At 43.8% G+C, this 20,345-nt stretch overlaps 1 protein-coding gene across 1 annotated transcript in view; it reads left to right on the top strand.

Annotated features, from left to right (window-relative positions):
- The window catches only part of LMOD1 (leiomodin 1), a 48,710-nt gene that overhangs the window by 15,005 nt on the left and 13,360 nt on the right, over positions 1 to 20,345 (top strand). Inside the window, exon 3 of the mRNA XM_060232985.1 lies at positions 16,304 to 17,813. Within this exon, the coding sequence (XP_060088968.1) occupies positions 16,304 to 17,813 (1,510 nt within the window). The remainder of the gene's footprint in view (positions 1 to 16,303; positions 17,814 to 20,345) is intronic.

The following is a 20,345-nucleotide window of genomic DNA, read 5'->3' as shown; positions in this document are numbered from 1 at the left end:
TTACACAGTATGGCTTTACCTCGCAATTCTGTCATCTGCTGTACACATGTGTAGAATTGACGCATCACAGACCCTTCCTCCATATGCCCCTATGCCTCATGTTTCCATCTCCTCACTACGATATCAGATGTCAGTTCTTTCCACATTGTAGTTGTATTAATTAGAAGACCCAGGAATGCTGTTACAAGTGTTTTCAAATCTTGTCTGGTTTCACCTAACATTTCAGTGACTTTAAAGCAGGTTTTGGACCTAACCTTCTTTGCTTTAAACTAATTCAACAGAGGCTTCTAGCCCCACTGGTGGACCTCCTGATGGTACTTGGTTCTTTTGGCCACTGTGTGACACAGTGTTGGACTGGATGGGCCATTGGCCTCATCCTACACGGCTTTTCTTATGTTCTTATGCTTATTGCTACCTACAATATATACCTTCTAGAGGAGATGTGGTCAAGCCAGACATCTCCAAATAAAAAACTTGACAGCTGGGCTTGAGGTTGCAAACCCAGTGTCCACTCTTCATAGCCAGATTTGTTTCCTTTGCTCCTGAGCTGGCTGAGAAATAAGTGGTTTTGCATTTGTTGAATACCTTGTATGGTAAATATTGATCAGTTTCCTGGAACAGATGGAGCCAACCAAGTCAGCCCTGGTGGTTAAAATTCACTTCAAATTTATTATGTAATGAGAGAGATGGGAAGGGTCTTTTTGATCTTGGTTCCCTATTGGCTCTCAAATGAGCATGTTATATTTAACTATATTATGATACATCTTCTTTTTCTGTGGATAGCAGGGCAGCCATGGGTTACCAGGAAGCTGTTTATAAACAACCCAAAATAGAAAGGAGGGCCTCTCTGATTTCTTCAGACTCAAGTAGCCAGGCATGAGGGGCATCAATTAACCTTTATTTCCTATTGCTCAGGAAAAGATAGCTCACCTTTAGGAAAATGTAAAAGGATCATGCTTGCTGCGGAAATGGTGCTGCAGACTCTGAGCATTAAAAGAGAGTTTGCAGCTGTGTTTCTGAGCAGTAAGACCATACTGCGGAAAAGGTCTCAGATTTGCAAAGAAAATCCTGTCTCAGGGGAAACCTGCAGGCTGAACTACAAGTTGCATGGCAGGTCTAATAGCCCCGGCAGCTGTTTCTTTATTGCAAAACAGCAATGGTTGGGGGCAGTTTACATCAGAGAAATGGGAGATTTGGTGCTTAACCCACATTCCCCAGCATCAACATTCCCAGCTCATATCCAATCACATTTCTCTTTACTGGAGTGCCAAATTCTGAGAGTTTGTTTGCATAATCAGTTGTCTTGGCATAATTTATTAACCGTCTATATAAGCATGGGATGAAGTTATGCAGTTCATATTTGGTCCTTCTGTCCCATAAGGATTCTAGAAGTTTGCTTCCATGCTGTAACATGAGAAGGAACTTTCTTATTCTGATACTCCTGTTCACTTCCTTCACATTTATTGCCCTTGAAGTGCAGAAGAAACATGCAGTGCACTTACAATATGCACAATAAGCAAGACTATGAGCTGAGAAATGAACTTGCCTCTCCCTCCATCCCCCAGGCCAGCTGGGCTCTCTACTCTCAGGCATGTTTGATGCAGCATCTGTGGTTAGAGCTGGGTTAAGGACGTCCCATGGTTTTGTAAGACTGCCAGACTCTCCTGTGGAATGCAAGCTTCCAGTTGTTTCCCTACCATACATTCTCTCAGATGACTTTTATCTTCATGAATCAGACTAAAGTAGGAGTTTAATCTTCTGTTCTGTAACATAAGGGATTATGCTTTAGACTTTCTCATGGATGAAGGGCTTCCCTCCCTCGTTTGAAATGGCCTTTTGCTTCTTGCAACTGTGCATCAGTAGTAACCAGAAATACCTTTAAGAACTGCACATTTTGAGTTCTCTCACTTTCCAGTACAGAGTGAAGATTGTCCAAACAAGTGACCCCATTTGGATCATCTGTTGCTCTGAATCTCATAAGCAAAGCAAGCAGTGGGTTTTAGAGTGGCTACATCTTTTCTTGCATGAAGATAATTTGTATAGGAAAACTTGCAGATGGTACAGTACATGGGACTATGGCTGATTCCACAAAGAGGTTTATTTTCTTCACATTCATGTCCAAATTGCAGTGGGGGGCATTGGAGCAGCCACACAATGTAATGCTGAAACTGTGCTCCTTCCTCATCTCCAGTGTGCTCTTTCCCACAACTATTTTGATATGAACTTTTTTGAAAGACTGCAGTTCAAGTGCAAATCTAGACAGGAAGTGTGCATTTTCAACATTTCCACCCACATTGGTCCCATTTTCCTCTGTCAGCCCCCAACAGATGCAACTTCCTGCTTTAAGAAAAAACAGTAATTGCTATAGCACTATAACACTATAATGCTGTACCATTTACCTCGGGTGTGTTTAAGTCCTGTGTTAGCAAACCAGGGAAGAATGCAGGGAAATGGCAGTTGACAGAAGAAAGTGCACATGTGAAACTCCCATGTGAAAGATCTGCTGTTAATGCAAATACCTCTGCCTTCACAGTGGCAATAAATGCAAAACAGAGAATCCTAACTGTGGAAAGCATCTTATCTTCAATATTTAAAAAGGCACATTTGCAGCAGCCTTTATGATACTGTATTGCAGGGGTGGCCAACGGTAGCTCTCCAGATGTTTTTTTGCCTACAACTCCCATCAGCCCCAGCCAGCATGGCCAATGGCTGGGGCTGATGGGAGTTGTAGGCAAAAAAAAAAATCTGGAGAGCTACCGTTGGCCACCCCTGCTGTATTGCTTTAATGGCTTATTGTTCTTGTAAGCTATCAATATATTTAAAATAATAAATCATATCAAGCAGGACTCTGGAAAGGTGGCATAGAAACCTCCTAAATAAGTAAATAATATTCATGAATGCTAATGTGTCACCTGCCAGCAATCATCCGCCAGGGACAGCCAGTCATTATGTCATGTTACATATAGATTAGGATGGAGTCCTGCATTCCCACTGCAATCCCTTCCTATGTACAGCTTGTTCCAATTTATGTAAAGCCTCTGACTGCTTCCCAGCTGCCAAAACATCCCTGAGTTTGAAAGATCCCAAGCACTTCGTGTGACTACAGCCAGCAGCCTGTAGCCCCCCCTTTTTTATCTAAGCTTGTCTATCTTTTCTTCCCTTTCAAACAGTTTTAATTTATACGTGCTTGGCTTGCTGGGTTCTGTGCACAGGACTTACTTTCTGATTTGAGGTAATAAACTTTTTTCTGCTCAGTTTCTTTTTTAGGACATTTTTTTCCCAGACAACAAGGTACTTGGGCTGCTGTTACTAACTGCTGCTGTTATTAGCTGCTGTTGTGTTATTGTGTTAATTATGATAGTTATGCAATATTTAGCTTCTTAAGGTCATCAACTTACTAATGAGAATGTTAGTAATTGTATTGAGTTAGATTAACTCCACACTATCTAACATAACAAGAAACATGACATATATCTAATTTCTAAATGTTAGGAGCAATAAAGTACTCAGTAAGCTTATGTCAAAGAACTTTCTAGCCCCACATGTGCAATGTAATTTTTTGGCTTTAGAATGAAGATCTGCTATAAGTCACCCTCCAAGGCTTTAGGACGAAGATCTGCTATAGTCCACTGTCCAAGGACACGTGCCTTTAAATAATGCATCCCCAATTATGTGCCTGATGAAAACAAACATTGCTTAATAAGGGTTACTAAGTGTTCCCTCTAAGCTGAGTTAGTGTGAGCTAGCTCACAGTTTAAACGCTGGCTCACACATTTTTGTCTTAGCTCAGGAAGGATAGCTCAGGAAGCAAGCTAATTTATGCAGTAGCCAAATCACTTGCTCACCACTTTAATGCCAGTAGCTCACAAACTAGAATTTTTGCTCACAAGACTCCACAGCTTAGAGGGAGCACTGGTTACAGTCACATTTATTTTCTCTGCTAAGGGACAACCCCCGTAAATTGTATTGCAGAAACAAAAAGATTTGCCTTACAGTGCCATCCTGCAAGTAAGCACCATTGAATAAAATGGGACTTACTTCTGAGTAGACCCACTTAGGATTGTTCCCATAATAGGGATACCAACAGCTGAGCAACTCACCTTTCTGACCTTTAGAAAAAAAAACTTACATAAAGATGCCACTGTTAGCTTCTAATAACCTCATATTCTCTTAAAAGGTTGATTATTGAATAAATTTAAATTAAAAAGTCAAGATCTCTAGAGAAGTCATAAAGGCCTCTAATTCTCCAAGCTTGGTCAGAAGCAAAAAGACAAATCAAGAAAAGGTTCTAGGACAGGTTGTTTCCAATATTCTGGACTTTTTACTGTTAGATCCTGGAAAGGAGGGAAAGTACAGCTGGTCGACCATGTTGGGATTTCTAGCTGTCACTGGTAACCAATGTCAGTTTGCCATTGCCAGCACTGTAATAAGTCTTGCAGGAAAGTCCAAAGATATGAGTCACCTGCAGCTTGGGAATTGCCTTGCTAGAACAAAAGCCTTAAAAGGCGACTTCCCAAATGAACAAATAAAGTTGGGGACAACTGGATGGCTAGCATAGATAAAGTTTGGAGCAGCGAACAGAAATTTGTCCAGGATGGGTCGTCCCCCCACCCCCCGCACACACACACACACACACACACACTATGGCTTTAAAATGTCTTCTGTATATACCCATGCACCCCATCTGCCAGATTGCTTACAGGAGCCTAGCAGGTAGGCAGTCTTCCCAGACCTTAGCCTGGGGTTAGGCTGTGGATCGGTTCTAGGGCATGTATTCTGTGGGCTGGATCCATGAAGAGTTGAAATAGTATATCTTTCCCCACCTTTCCTTAGTAGCCTGCTGTTTGTTCCAGAACTCCCCTCTGAGGATTAGGAGAGCTTTGCCCCACAGGATGGGATGTGTGCAACAATGCAGGGGACTCATCCATCATCCACTGATTCAAATGGTGAATGAGAAAGAGGCAGTTTTTACCTGATTCTCCCGCATCACTGTAAAGCCTGTTCCGTGGCACATTTTGCTTGCAACACTTTTACAAGCATCTGAAGAGTTTTGGGAAAAACAGCAGGCTACCAAGGGAAAGTGAGGAAAGATTTGCTCCACCAACTCCTCTGGTTAACTCTTTCACTGGATACAAACACAGTTCAGATGTTCTATTACAAAAGGGTTGCCAACTTCCAGGTGGGATCAGATCATCAGATTACCACTGTTCTTTGGGTTACAGAGATCAGTTCCCCCAGAGAAAACGGCAGCTTCGGGAGGTGGACTCCGGGGCTCCATCACCAATCTCTACCCTCAAATCTCCACAAATTTCCCAACCCAGAGTTGGCAAGTCAATATGGTAAATAGGGAAACAAGGCAGAAATGTAGGTGAAGACAGGAAGGAAGTGGAGGCAGGTAACCATGATGCACAGTTAGCCAGATGACAGCTAGGATATCCTGGGAACAGACATATCTCAGAAGGTTCATATGAGAAAGTTTTGCTACCCAGAGACATAGGTAAAGCCATAAGGGGTCAATGCTCACCTGCTGGCAGAAGACAATGGTGGAATGAAATCCTGCATTTCCTGGTTGCTGCCTGATTACTAGAGCTAAGGCATAATCAATGTTCCCTCTAATTCCTCCCCCATCCCCCGTGGAGCAGTTCACATCCTAAACAGAATATAACTGCTGTAATCTTAAAATTGGGCAGTACAAGACCACACACAGCTCCAGATTGCTGCTGAGCAGGGCTTCCTGTGTTAATGAGAGGCCGCTCATGTGCATAGCTTAGAGGGAACCCTGGTCATAATGTATGAAATATGCTCCACCCGTTTGCTGTTTGGTAGTTTCTGCCTGCATTCTTGCAACACAAAACGACTGAGGAATAGAACAGCCACTTGCCAGAACCAAAACTTTCTGGTTGTTATAGAGATACAGACCTAAACTAGGCCTGTCAACAGAATCTCCAGAGCCCCATGCAGGCTGCACAACCCAACATGACATGTTTTGTTTTCAAAACACAAACTAGGATTTAAGCACACACAGCTTAAATAAATAGAGAAACAAGGTAGAAATGTAGATAAAGACAGGAAGGAAGGGGAAGCAGGAACAATAGAACATAAGAACATAAGAGAAGCCATGTTGGATCAGGCCAACGGCCCATCAAGTCCAACACTCTGTGTCACACAGTGGCAAAAAATTTTATATACACACATACACTGTGGCTAATAGCCACTGATGGACCTGTGCTCCATATTTTTATCTAAACCCCTCTTGAAGGTGGCTATACTTGTGGCCGCCACCACCTCCTGTGGCAGTGAATTCCACATGTTAATCACCCTTTGGGTGAAGAAGTACTTCCTTTTATCCGTTTTAACCTTTCTGCTCAGCAATTTCATCGAATGCCCACGAGTTCTTGTATTGTGAGAAAGGGAGAAAAGTACTTCTTTCTCTACTTTCTCCATCCCATGCATTATCTTGTAAACCTCTATCATGTCACCCCGCAGTCGACGTTTCTCCAAGCTAAAGAGTCCCAAGCGTTTCAACCTTTCTTCATAGGGAAAGTGCTCCAGCCCTTTAATCATTCTAGTTGCCCTTCTCTGGACTTTCTCCAATGCTATAATATCCTTTTTGAGGTGCGGCGACCAGAACTGCACACAGTACTCCAAATGAGACCGCACCATCGATTTATACAGAGGCATTATGATACTGGCTGATTTGTTTTCAATCCCCTTCCTAATAATTCCCAGCATGGCGTTGGCCTTTTTTATTGCAGATGCACACTGTCTTGACATTTTCAGTGAGTTATCTACCACGACCCCAAGATCTCTCTCTTGGTCAGTCTCTGCCAGTTCACACCCCATCAACTTGTATTTGTAGCTGGGATTCTTGGCCCCAATGTGCATTACTTTGCACTTGGCCACATTGAACCGCATCTGCCACGTTGACGCCCACTCACCCAGCCTCAACAGATCCCTTTGGAGTTCCTCACAATCCTCTCTGGTTCTCACCACCCTGAACACTTTAGTGTCATCCGCAAACTTGGCCACTTCACTGCTCACTCCCAACTCTAAATCATTTATGAACAAGTTAAAGAGCATGGGACCCAGTACCGAGCCCTGCGGCACCCCACTGCTTACCGTCCTCCACTGCGAAGACTGCCCATTTATACTGACTCTCTGCTTCCTATTACTAAGCCAGTTTTTGATCCACAAGAGGACCTGTCCTTTTACTCCATGACTCTCAAGTTTTCTAAGGAGCCTTTGATGAGGAACTTTATCAAAAGCTTTCTGGAAGTCAAGGTAAACAACATCTATCGGGTCTCCTTTGTCCACATGTTTGTTCACCCCCTCAAAGAAATGTAACAGGTTAGTGAGGCAAGATCTTCCCTTGCAGAACCCATGCTGAGTCTTCCTCAATAACCCGTGTTCATCAATGTGCCTACTCATTCTGTCCTTGATAGGAACTCAGGTAACCATGATGCACCATCATTGTTGGGACTGTGAAGTTGCCGGCATCAGGGTCAAATCACCAGGCCTGCTATGCAGTATCCAATGATTCCAGGAAACAGGATGCCACTAGGCAGAAGAAAAATTCCACAGCTTTGAAGAGAAAGAGCTAAATTATTGACAGCTCAATGTTATTATAACGGAGGCCTTTTTAATTCTAAAACTTGCATAATTTCTATTTACATTTTGTATATTTGTTGAGTAAATCTGATTGTTCATTATATGTACTGTGGTGAGTTAATTCAAAATTGCTGGTAGTAGTTAATTCTATATTGCTGGTGCATGATACCAGATCTCCGTGAATTCTTTCTACACACTACAGAGTGCACAGGATGGGTCTGGGTTCCACACCCTGTATCCTGATGGTGCGACGGTCAGATGAGTTGCGGGTGCTCCTCAGCTCCTATGTGCATGGTGCCTGATTCAGAATGTGAGTGTGGTGTGTGTAGAGAAGAGGCTTCAGCCTTCACTTCCGTGCCATTTTCTCAATTGAAACAGACTCAGGAATCTCTGTTTGACCCACTTATGGGTATCTCCAACAGACCAAATAGCATCTCACCTGGACCATTTCAGGTCAGGAAAAAAGTTGCATGGGAGCTGAAACTCCTCCACTAAGTGTGCTGCAGTCATAATCTGACAGTACATGTGGGAACTTGAGGACAGCCTGCAACTCACATTTATTACATAGGCTGGGGAACCCAGGCCCATCCTGTGTATTCCACATGATGTAGGCATGAACTCAGAGGTTCACTGTCAGAGTCCCAGGCAAGCTCATGCAGTGGTTTGTGATTCAAGATGTAAGGAGGTTGCAGTTGCATGCATAGTCTTTGTCCCACAGTGAGCAAGTTCTCTGACTAGTGGTGAACTCTTGGATCAAATAAATGACAACGAAGATTCTTGGATGATTCTGCCAAGCCTAAAATGCTAGACACCTAATCTGATCAGACTCAGATTTGTTCTTAGAAACAGTGTTTCTATATTATTTAGCCTATCAGATTCTTTTTTCACACTGTCTGAGTGGTTTGCATCCAACTGTAATTGAATAGCAGTTGACATTTCAGGAGCTGTTGACACCTTTGGGGTTGAGAGGTGCAGTTGGCGCTATTTAGTAAGCTGCTGGTAGCTGTGTGATCTCTCTGCAGCTTGGCAATGACTGATATATTACAGGAGTGTATTATCTCAGCTTGTTGCACTAAAATAACAGTTCCGCAGACTGAATCATTGACTATCAAGCAGGTTAGTTTGTGGCCATTAATGTCTACAATCATGTTTGTGAGAATGTGTCACACCAAGCAGGGGACAAGGAAGAGCTTTCTACTGGCTGCCACCACTCTGGTAAGGGTCTGTATGGGAGGGTCCAGAGCACCCACCCACCTCTGTCTTCCTTTTTAGCAAAACTTTTTATCTTTGACCGAACAGACCCAGGCAGTTTAACAATAACAACAGGTTTATTATAAGTGCTCAAAACAATAAGTGGTTTGTAAACTTTTTAGTGCAACAGCGGATATAGAAACAGTAAATGTTGGTACAAAGAAATGAAAAGCCTGATGCAAATACCTAAACATTCCGTTCTTCTAATCTCAAACAACTCACCCTCCTTGGATGAGGGATCCCTCTCTGGCTGCAACCTGCCTCCAGCCCCTTTTCTAGAACCACCTCTCTCTGCCTGCAGCCTCTCCAGAGATAACAGTCCTCTCTGTAGTTTGGCCTTTTTATGTTTTCCTCCCAGTTCCCATCCCTCTGGGCCAGTTTTCCCTCCAAAACTGCTTTCACCCAGTCAGAGGGACAGAAGGGATCCTGGGAGATGTAGGCCTTGTAGCAACTCCTACACAGGCTCCCTGGAGCTTGTAGGTAGGCCTCACTAGGCCTAAGATCATGACAGAATACCTGTCCAGATACATGTCCTAACTGGAGCTTTTAATCTGTGACTGTTATGGTTTTTACAATGATCGTTTTTATTGCTTTTCATAATGGTTTATTTCTATTATAAGCTTAGGGTTGCCAAGTTCTTCCTTGCTCTTGGCATAGGGGAAGCTCTAGGATTTGGGTAAAAAAAAGTCCATGGTGCCATGCTGTTTTTACCCAAATGCTAGTGTCCCCCATGTAGCACGCCCAGCATGATGATATCACTTCTGTGACGGCATCATGTTGCACACATCGTACACTGGTGGAGTTCTTTGGGGGCAGACATTCCCAAACAGACAGCTCGCTCTTTGATAACTGGGGATAAATGGTGGCCACAAGGTGGTCTGAGGCAATGGAAGTGGCACTGATGTGGGAGGGATCTTTAACAATTTACGCTTTTCTGGCTACACAGCTTCCAATGGTACTTTAATTGCAGTCTTTAAAAAAAAGAGATCATACCAAAACAGGTTTTGGAAACAGCAAAGCAATGTGGGGGAAAACATGGAGGAAAGTAGACATCATGTGGATGCTCCCAAAAACAGCTGAAAAGAAGCCAAAACATCCACATGGAAACAGCCTGTGAAATGTGGCAGGGGCTGCATCACTTCTACATGTTATTTTCTGTGGCAAATTTCATGGAAAAACGTCCAGTCTGGAATCATTCCAAACAACTGAAGCCTTGGTTACTGACCCCTCTGTTGAACTTGAAGAAGGGAGGCATCCTTTGCTAAGCTCTAGCTGCTAAAAAAGCTCAGAACAAAAGGGTGCATGTCACTTCGCTTGTCAAACACCTGCTAAAGGGTACAGTCAGCTTAAAGTAAATCCCTACATCCCTGCTCAACAATTCTTGCACAGTCACCCTTGGGCCCAGATCCAGCAGGCTAGCTGCACCCAAGGAGGGGGACCAAGAAAGGCTCATTAGTGCCTCAGTGCCCAGATTCCAAGCAAGAAGCTCCCAAGTCTCCTTTTCCTTTTAAGGAAACGTCTGAGTGGGACTGAGGTTTGCCATTGCCAGCAAGCAGCAGCAACACACCAATGTTCATTTTAGTCTGTTTAGAAGGAACTAGCAGCATTTCAGTTTGTCAAAACATTTGTGATTAATCAGTGCAGGCACCAGGCTGGTTCTTTTTAAAGAAAGGTCAGGACCAAAAGAAGCAAAGTTCATGCCAATAGCTGCAAGGCAGGGCGACTCCAGAGACATTTTGTACACAGGAGGAATGGAGCTGGTAGGACAATCAGGCATAGGGTCCAGACCCGGAATGGGCTGTGAAATCATCAGAAGTTGCATAGAGGGTGACCCAGTGCAAAGGAGGACAGAAGGACTCCTGATTCTTTCATAGTTGTGTGCAACAGGACTGACTTAGTTCTGTATTCTCGGGGGCAACTGTGTTCTCTGATGACTGATAAAGACTGGAATATCCAACCTCTTGATGCATGACAAAGCTCTATAGAAGGAGTGGCCCAACTTACTTAACATAAGAGCCATATAGAATAAATGTCAGATGTTGGAGAGCCGCAAGACATGAACATCAGGTGTTAGAGAGCCGGAAGATAGATGGGGAGGGAGAAAGAGGTGGAAACAGAGCAACTTTAAATGCATTCTTCAAGCTGCTGGCTGGCTTGAAGAAGTGATTTAAGGAGACAAATGCCTTCTCCAAGCTGGCTGATGAGGCACAGGGGGCTTCAACAGCCACACAATATATGCGAAAGAGCCGCATGTGGCTCCCAAACCACAGTTTGGCCAGCCCTTCTCTATAGGAAGGAAGGCATTACCCAGCAGTAGGGATTTCACAAGGCTGAAGCACAGATGCTTGAATTATATGAATGAGGAGCAAAGGTGTTTCCCAGATGTAGGGCTGCCGAATTTTGAACAGCTTTACCTTTAAAGAGAAGTTTAATCTGCTGGAATTAGCAGGTGATGTTTGTCTATGTACTATGAAAGCTTTTGAATGTATTTATTTATTTGTTTATTTTATTTTTAGCCCTTCCTTCCCATAGAACAGGCTCAGGGCAGGTTACATCATCAAAACAATCAACAGTTAAAAAACCCCAATTTAAAATATATGAAATCTAAAATTACAGAGAACAATAAGTACTAAAATGGCAAATTCTGCCTCACAGACATGACCTATTGTCTAGGTCCGGCAGCTCTTATAGCCCTGGGATGGAATGAAGAGGGGAGGCTGATAACAAGTGACATCCACTGCCTCAACTAAAGGCCTGGTGAATGAACTTTTGCAGGTCACGTTGCAATAAAGGCCCACCATAGAGCTGGCCAGGCTAGATATTTTTTTCCTGGTTAGCCAGCAGCCATGCCTGAAAGAACCAGGATGTCTTTCATATAGCAGTACAATACAATGTATATGAAATACACATGGAGTCTCATTGTCTCTTTACAAATGAAACTGTGAGCAAGATTAATTTAGTACACATGGCCTACAATTTAGTAAGGGAGGGGGAAAGGTGCTTTAGTAGTCTGTCCTGTTGGCCAAGCCTGGCTTTCCTTGATATAGAAAGAACTTCAGGAGGTACAGCTTTTATTATCCCTGAGTAAGAATCTGATCATGCCAAAAATCCCTATTTCTACACAGCTCTTAAAGTTTCAGGAACTCTGTCCTTGCTGCATTTGGACTTCCCATCAAACCTGGTTTTAAACTGATACAGATTACCTATGATGTGTAAGTACAGGTATAATTCACCCTCACAAACCAGACTTTTTAATAAAGGTTTAATCCAGGCTTAGAATCCTCAGGCTCTTCTAGTGGTCAATTCAATGTCACATCACTGTATGACTGGCATAACAATGTGCAGTTTAAATCTGCAGATTTTTATGCCAGGCGTACAGGAATGTAATATCAAATTGACCACTAGAGGAAAGAAAACATGAGGAAAAGGGGGGAAACCTCAAAGCAATAGGGAAAAACAAGCGAGGAAAATGGGAATTCAGAAAAAAACCCACTTTGTGACGGAAAAGCTCATTAAACTACATGTCTGAGTACTTATGTCATCATGAGTAACTGGAATAAGTATCTAACTAGGGTTCCTTAAGGGCACTCCATGTGTGGGCAGAGTGAGATTTGTGTGCTTGTGAGCATATCAACAAGACAGGTCTATGAACATTCTGGCTTAATATTGCATTTTGATGTGACCTCTGAATACATCTACGTATCTGGTCACTCTACTTCCATAAAAGGAAATTCTTTTTTTGACCTGGTTGTGATTCTTCCTATGATATGTCACTTCCATGCTGTGACAAAAGTAGCAACAGACCCTGGCAAACTAGCAAGATAATGGATGTTCCAAAATATTGGCAGGATGTTGCTGGAGCTTATAAATATCTGAAGGCATGACTATGATGGCTAGGCATCACTGAAGGTACCTGAAAACAGCCGCTGATCCTGGGCAGCAGCTGGAAAACTGGTTACATCAGCTTGAGCTTAAGAAGTAGGGTAGTTTGCGGGGGGGTGGGGCTAAGAAAACAGAGCTGCTTGGCTGATGAGGAAGGCCGTTTGGCTGGCAGAGGTTCCTTTGCAAGAAATGAACCTTTCTGTAAGGTCCACACGACATTTCCTAATTAGGGCTGTCCAAAGGCGTGGAGAAAAATGTCCTGTCCTTTTCACTGAGGCTTCCTGGGATGTTATTTACTTCCATGCTGTGACAAGCTACAAATGCTGACTTGACTAAACCTATGACAAAGAGACAGGACATTTTCTTCCAGGCCAGCTGGCAAACCAATTTCTCTAGAAAAAAGCAAGGTTCATTCCACCACTGCAGAAAGAGGCTATTTCTGCTTGCTGTATTTGCTACCCATTCATTTTCCACCTGCGAGGTATAGGAACTGAAGACTGGTGTCCAGATGCTCAGAATCCAGCAAGCTGGCAGATCCCTCTCCATTCAGATCTCTGCAGTCTTGTGACTCAGAGAAAAACTTGTGTTACTCAGCTCTACTGCAGGGGAAAGAAATGGCTGGGGAAGATGGGGACAGATCAGGGCTGTAGCCAGGATTTTAAAAGTGGGGGGCGGCTTTTTAAAAAGTTGGGGGGGCAAACATTTCCATCCACTGTGGGGCTTGCCACTCCTCAGAAGCTTTCTGGGGCAGGGGCAAAAGCTGGAGGTTCTGAAAGTAGCCAAGTCAAGGCAACAAACCCTGAAAATTTGGAGTCAAGAAGGGACTGCACCTGGCATGCAAGCTGGGGGGTTTCCTTCCACCGCCCTCTCCCCCACCCCAGCATGTTGTAGCCAGCAGCTCCATCTGTCCTCCCCTCCCTGGCCCATTCCACACAGCTCCCTCCACCTACTGCTCCTCCACATCCCTTCTCTCCACCTGCTGCTTGTGCACTGTGCCTGCTCAGCTCTTCCAGCTCCGGCTGTTGCTGATGACACTTTGCCAACTCAGCCATGGTAAAAAAAAGAAAAAGAAAAACAGGCTGTGCCCCACAGAGGGTCCCCTAGAAGTCAGGGGACCCCACCTGGAAGTCAGGAGGCTGTGCCCCCATAGGCCCCCCTGTGGCTATAGGCCTGGGACAGATTGGTTAGGAGGACATTATTTTTGCTTCTACTCGGAGCTTTTTTTAAGCAGGAATGCACAGGAATGCAGTTCCGGCTGGCTTGGCACCATGGGGGTGTGGCCTAATATGCAAATGAGTTCCTGCTGGGCTTTTTCTACACAAAAAGCCCTGCCTCTTCTTCTGCTAACATTTGACTCAAGCAGAGCTCCATCTCTCACTGCTCTGCTTGGGAAATTCCTGGAGGTTTGGGGTGAAGCATGAGGAAGCTGGGGTTTGCAGAGGGGAAAGACTTCATTGGGGGATAAAGCCACAGAGTCCACCCTCCAAAGCAACCGTTTTCTCCAGGGGAACTGGTTTAATTCTGAGAGATTGCCAGGCTCCACCTGGAAGGTGGCAACCCTGGAACCTCAGTCTATGCTCAGAGACACGCAGAAGAACCACCCTTGTACACGCTCTGGATGAGTTGCATGACAGCAGAACCCCTTCACTCCTTGCTTCTCTTCCTCCCACTTCCACATCCAAAATAAGGAGACATGGATCAGATCCACGGCTTGGTTTAAAAAAAAACTAATTTCCAAGAAAACCAGAATCACAAAGTGTCAACTCTCCTACATACATGTTAAAATAATTTGGATTCTTGCATTTCTGTTTTATGCTACTCTTATCCAGCAGCAAACAAATTCCAAGACCAGTTGGACATTGTGTCGGCCTGTTTGCATTCCAGGATAAGAAAAGCAGGTCTTGATGTTTAGAACTCCAATGAGCCTGGTAATCTCTTAACTAAATACAGAGATCTTTGATTTCCCAAAATGGAGTCTATTTATTTCCATATGTAAACAATTTCTTAGGCAAACCCCTTCTTAATAGCATGTGCTCAGTTTTCTTAAAACCATGTAACAGACTGCCTTTTTTTTTTCAAATGGCCTTTAGAAGGCACACATAAACTGGAAATCCACATAAACCAGGCGGATTCTGATCTAATGTTTTAATCCAACTGCTTCTGGTTGTAGAAATCCTGAGTCAAATTCAAAGGGCAGGTTGTGTTGGTTGGGTTCAAGCTGACTATGGCTACAGTGTGGTGCAGTGGTTAGAGCGTTAGACTAGGATTTGGGAGACCCAGATTCAAATCCCTACTAAACCATGGAAGGTTGCTGAATTAATTTGGGCCAGTCATACCCTACTTCCCTCATATGGTTGTTGTGAGGATAAAATGGCCAAGATGAAGTAGGGTTGCCAAGTCCAGTTGAAGAAATATCTGGGGATGGGGCCAGGAGACACTGGGGGTGGAGCCAGGAGCAAGGTTGTGACAAGCATAATTGAACTCCAAAGAGAGTTCTGCCCATCACTTTTAAAGGGACCACACACCTTTTAAATGCCTTCCCTCCATTGGAAATAATGAAGGATAGGGGCACCTTCTTTTGAGGCTCATAGAATTTGACCCCCTAGTCCAATCCTTTTGAAACTTGGAGGATGTTTTGAGAAGAGGCATTGGATACTATGCTACCTCAAAAAACACCCCCCAAGCCCCAGATACCTGCAGATCAATTCTCCATTATCCCCTATGGAAATCAGTCTTCATAGGGAATAATGGAGTACCAGCAGACATTCCCCCCCACCATTTCTGATAACCCTGAAGTGGCAGGAGGGCCTCCAAACTGGGGAACCCTCTGCCCCCACCTGGGGATTGGCAATCCTAAAATGAAGTAAGCTGCTTTGGGTCCACACAGGTGAGAAGGGGGGTATAAATGATATAAATAGACAAGTTATTTGAAAACCAAACTGTTTGCTTTTGGGGCAGATAACAGAGCAGAGTTAAGGTTCAGCTCCTTCAACTATTATTTTTATTTAGGGTTAGGGTTATTAATTTTATTTATTATATTTGGGGGGGGGGGGTTCTATTGGAGACTTACTATATCTTTCAAGATAACAGAAATGATTCTGTTTGGTCCCTATTCCCATGAAAATTATTCCCCCTGCTCCAGAACGCTGATGGTGCCAGGAGAATTGCAGCTAAGACAGCAGTCCTAATTAGGTCTACTCAGAACCCAACTATGGTTTATTTAATCAGTCTTACTCCCAAGAAAACAGTCTTAGGATTGCATTGTAAGTAATATATCAAGGGAAAATGTTAACAATGTTAATCAGTTTTATCTGGTAAATATGGCAAACATAGCACTATTCAGGATCGAGTAGGGGTCTACTGCAGGGGTGGCCAACGGTAGCTCTCCAGATGTTTTTTTGCCTACAACTCCCATCAGCCCCAGCCAGCATGGCCAATGGCTGGGGCTGATGGGAGTTGTAGGCAAAAAAAATCTGGAGAGCTACCGTTGGCCACCACTGGTCTACTGCATTGTCAATGCACCTTTATCTTATGGATACTTCTTTCCTTTCCTTTTCTCTAGGAAGAGAAGCCAGTGGAGAAAAAAGAAAGAAAGATTATTGAAGAAAAACATAAGGATATTCACGGCAAAGACCTGAGAAGAAACAGATCTTCTGACCTAGCAAAAGAATGTAAAAAAGAAGAAAATATCCAGAAAGCAAATCAAAAAGCAAAGGATGAGCCAGACAGCACCAAGAGAACTGGACAGGTCAAAGAAGATAAGTCCTCCAAGGATGAAAAGAAGGTCTCAAAGGAAAAAAACAAAATGGAGGACAAAAATACAACTGCCAAAGTGAGAGGGGAAGAAAAGAATACAACACCAAAAAACAAACTAGCTGAAGACAAAGGAAAAGAGGAGAAGGCAGCTGATTTAAAGCGAGGCACTGAGAAGGCAGAAGACAAAAAAGGAACAGGGAGAACAGGAGATAAAAGTTCAACTTTAAAGCAAGGTTCAAAGACAGGAAGTGAAGAGAAATCACCCAGAGAAGGCAAAGGAGCCTCAGAGGGGAAAAGCTCTAAACCAACTGAGGAGAAATTGTTGAGAGACAGCAAAGTCACCTCAGATGGGAAAAGTTCTAAACAAGAGCAAGAAACTATAAAGGAGATGACTCCTGATGGCAGCTCCCCTAAATCTGTAGAGACTTCTTTCAACCAGAACAAGGAAGAGGAAGCCACCAGTATCTTTGATGAGCCATTGGAAAAAGTGAAGAATAATGACCCAGAGATGATAGAGATTAATGTCAATAACTCTGACTGTATCAACAATGAAATCCTGGTGCGCTTTGCTGAAGCCTTAGAATTCAACACTGTGGTCAAGGTCTTTGCATTGGCCAACACCCGTGCTGATGATCATGTTGCCTTTGCCATAGCCATAATGCTGAAGTCAAACAAGACTCTGACCAGCATAAATCTAGACTCTAATCACATAACAGGTAAAGGGATCCTTGCCATCTTCCGCGCATTGCTACAGAACAATATCCTGACAGAGCTGCGCTTTCACAACCAGAGGCATATTTGTGGAGGGAAAACTGAGATGGAGATAGCCAAGCTGCTGAAAGAAAATACCACCCTGCTGAAGCTGGGTTACCACTTTGAGTTAGCAGGACCCCGCATGACAGTCACCAACCTCCTGAGCAGGAACATGGACAAACAACGACAGAAACGTCTGCAGGAGCAGAAGCAGGCTCAAGAAAAGGGAGAGAAGAAGGATTTCCTGGAGGTGCCAAAAGTGGGAGGCCTGCCAGCTAGCTCACCGAAGGCTTCTCCAAAGCCATCCCCTAAAACATCCCCCTGGTCTTCTCCTAAACCTTCTCCTAAGAAAGCAGGAGCCCCAGACGCACCTCCCCCCCCTCCCCCTCCTCTGGCCCCTCCTCTGGCCCCTCCCCTGATCAACGAGAACTTAAGGAATTCTCTTTCCCCAGCAACTCAGAGGAAGATGGTAGAAAAAGCTCTTCCACCACAAGAGAAGAACTCTCGGGATCAGCTTCTGGCTGCCATTCGCTCCAGCAACCTCAAACAGCTGAAGAAGGCAAGTAAAGAAAGAATGTGGAGGAGGTCATTACTGGGGTGAAGCCTTTGGAGAGGCTGCTCTGGGTTCATTCAAGCTGATTTCTTGATAAGGCCTGTGATGTTGTCACTCAGGAATATGTGATGAGGGTCCTTCTTAGGTAAACCAAGTGTATCTTTATTTCTCAAGCATATAGGGCAAACCAAATGAGGCCTATCAGGCTCCTTCATAGATGTTCGCCATGATCCAGCTTATCTAGAGCCCGAAGTGAAAGCTGTTCTAGAATTGCACCAGATTCTGATGCCTAAAATTATAACATTAGAATAACAAAGCACTGGAGCTAGGGATGCCATCCTCCAGGTGGGACCTGGAGATCCCCAGGAATTGCAGTTTATTACCAGACTACATATATCGATTTCCCTGGAGAAAATGGATGTTTTGGAGAGTGAGCTCTGTGGCGTTGTATGCCACTGAGGTCCCTGTCCTCCCCAGGCTCCGCTCCAAATCTCCAGGAGTTTCCCAACCTGGATCTGGCAACCCTACTCCACACCTTCCTGCTGGGACTGCCAGGTCCCCCCTGACTACCGACAGGGGACAGTGGGGTATGGTTGCCAGATCCAGGCTAGGAAAATCCTGGAGACTGGGGGATGGAGCCTGGAAAGGACAGGGACCTCAATGGGATATAATACCATAGACCCCCCTTTCCAAAACATCAATTTTCTCCAGGGGAACTGATCTCTGTAATCTAGAGATAGGTTGTAATTCCTGAGGATCCCCAGGTCCCACCTGGAGACTGCCATCCCTGTCTCCCACCAGTGGCCAAGGGGAACATGAGAACCCTAACTGGAGCTTATGCCTCCCCTTGTCAATCATGCTCTTGTGTCTGAAAAAGGGATCTTTTCCCATCAGTTGTCTACTGAAGAAATACGGCTCTGAAATCTTGGCAAGGTGTGCTTCATGGATTTCAGGCCTATAATGGCTCCTTTTGAAACATGAATATCACTGAGGAACAATACCCATGGTCAGTTATCAAGGCCACACAGAAAACTGAGATCTGGGTGGTAATTAAAAGAATGATGGAGGGAAAGCAGTGAGATTTGGAAACAACCATGAGTGCCCCCATCCCACTGAAAAACTCAAATGATTGAGGGGCATTTAACATACGATGTCTTTCTTGCAATGAGGTAATCCTATAAAATGTGCATACACCCATGTGTGAAGAATGTGAGAGCATCTGTTGCATGCTCACTTACTGAGAAACCAGCTGAATGTTGATTAGTTTCCAAATATATATATATATATATATATATATATATATATATGTTCATGGTAAAGTAAATACATACTTGCATATCCTTCACACATTATCGAATATGAACAAAGTTGGAGTCCAGTGGCACCTTTAAGACCAACAAAGTTTTATTCAAGGTATGAACTTACTTCCTCAGACACACTGAAATGGAAGTTAACAGTTCATATATAAAGTCAGCTGAACTGTTAACTTCTGTTTCAATGTATGAGGACATTTGTGTGCACACAAAAGCTCATACCTTGAATAAAATGTTTTTGGTCTTTAAGGTGCCACTGGACTATAACTTTGTTCTACTGCTTCAGACCAACATGGCAACCCACTTGGATCTAACATTATGTAATATGTGCGTTATACATGTGGGCTTGGATCCTATACTTTTGCTCTGCAGGTGCTTCTCTCCAGGCACTGCAGAGGCCGTCCTCTGCTTCAGGGTGCATTCATCTCATGCTAAGCATTTGGGAGCTCCTTGAAAAAACATTAGTCTAGCACATGTGGAAGAGCCCAGCACCAGATGAAGCATGTTTTGTGACAGAGGACTACTTTCACAGTGTGCTCAGAGAAAAGCTATAGGATCCAAATAATTGATTCCTTCATGTAGATTTGTATAGGAAATAATGCATACAAAATAGACATGATGAAAAGTGGGAAGGATTCATCTGTTGACTTCCTAAAACATACTAACAGCATACACCTCACAGTCCATGGGCTGCATAATTTTCCCTGCAGAAAGATCAATGTAAGGAGACTATGTATACAAATCACCAAGAACACGGTGTAGGAAGTACATTAAAACTTATGAAGGATGAAGCAATTTTAATTTCCAAGGTTGTTAATGCAAATAATTTTCAAGCAAGCCTTGCATTGTTGCTCCACTTAATTTCAGATCTTGTACTAACAAGCACACTTTTTAAATCTTGGCAGGTGGAGATTCCCAAACTACTGCAATAGGGGATGGAATCTACACTTCCAGGAAGGATGAGATTTCTAAGGCTGAATCACCATGTTTATCTCTCAGGTGACTGTTTACATGAAAAAGACTCAGCGGGAACAGCGGCCACCAGTCCTGCACCAGTCCCAGAAGACCAGTGTTCTCTATGGGATGGTCTGGACAGGCTGCCAAGGAGGCCTGGGTGTCAGGAAGAAGCAATATTTATTCTCTGAACTTCTAAAATCAGAAACTTTTGCTCCAAAAATGGGGGGTTGCAGAAGGTCATATATCTGGTCTGTTTGTCCAGTTTTTCTTCA

This window comes from Heteronotia binoei, chromosome 2, assembly GCF_032191835.1.
Source record: "Heteronotia binoei isolate CCM8104 ecotype False Entrance Well chromosome 2, APGP_CSIRO_Hbin_v1, whole genome shotgun sequence".
NCBI classification, from domain to species: Eukaryota; Metazoa; Chordata; class Lepidosauria; order Squamata; family Gekkonidae; genus Heteronotia; species Heteronotia binoei.
The sequence above is the reverse complement of the archived record's forward strand: the minus strand, read 5'-3'. Positions and strand labels throughout refer to the sequence as shown.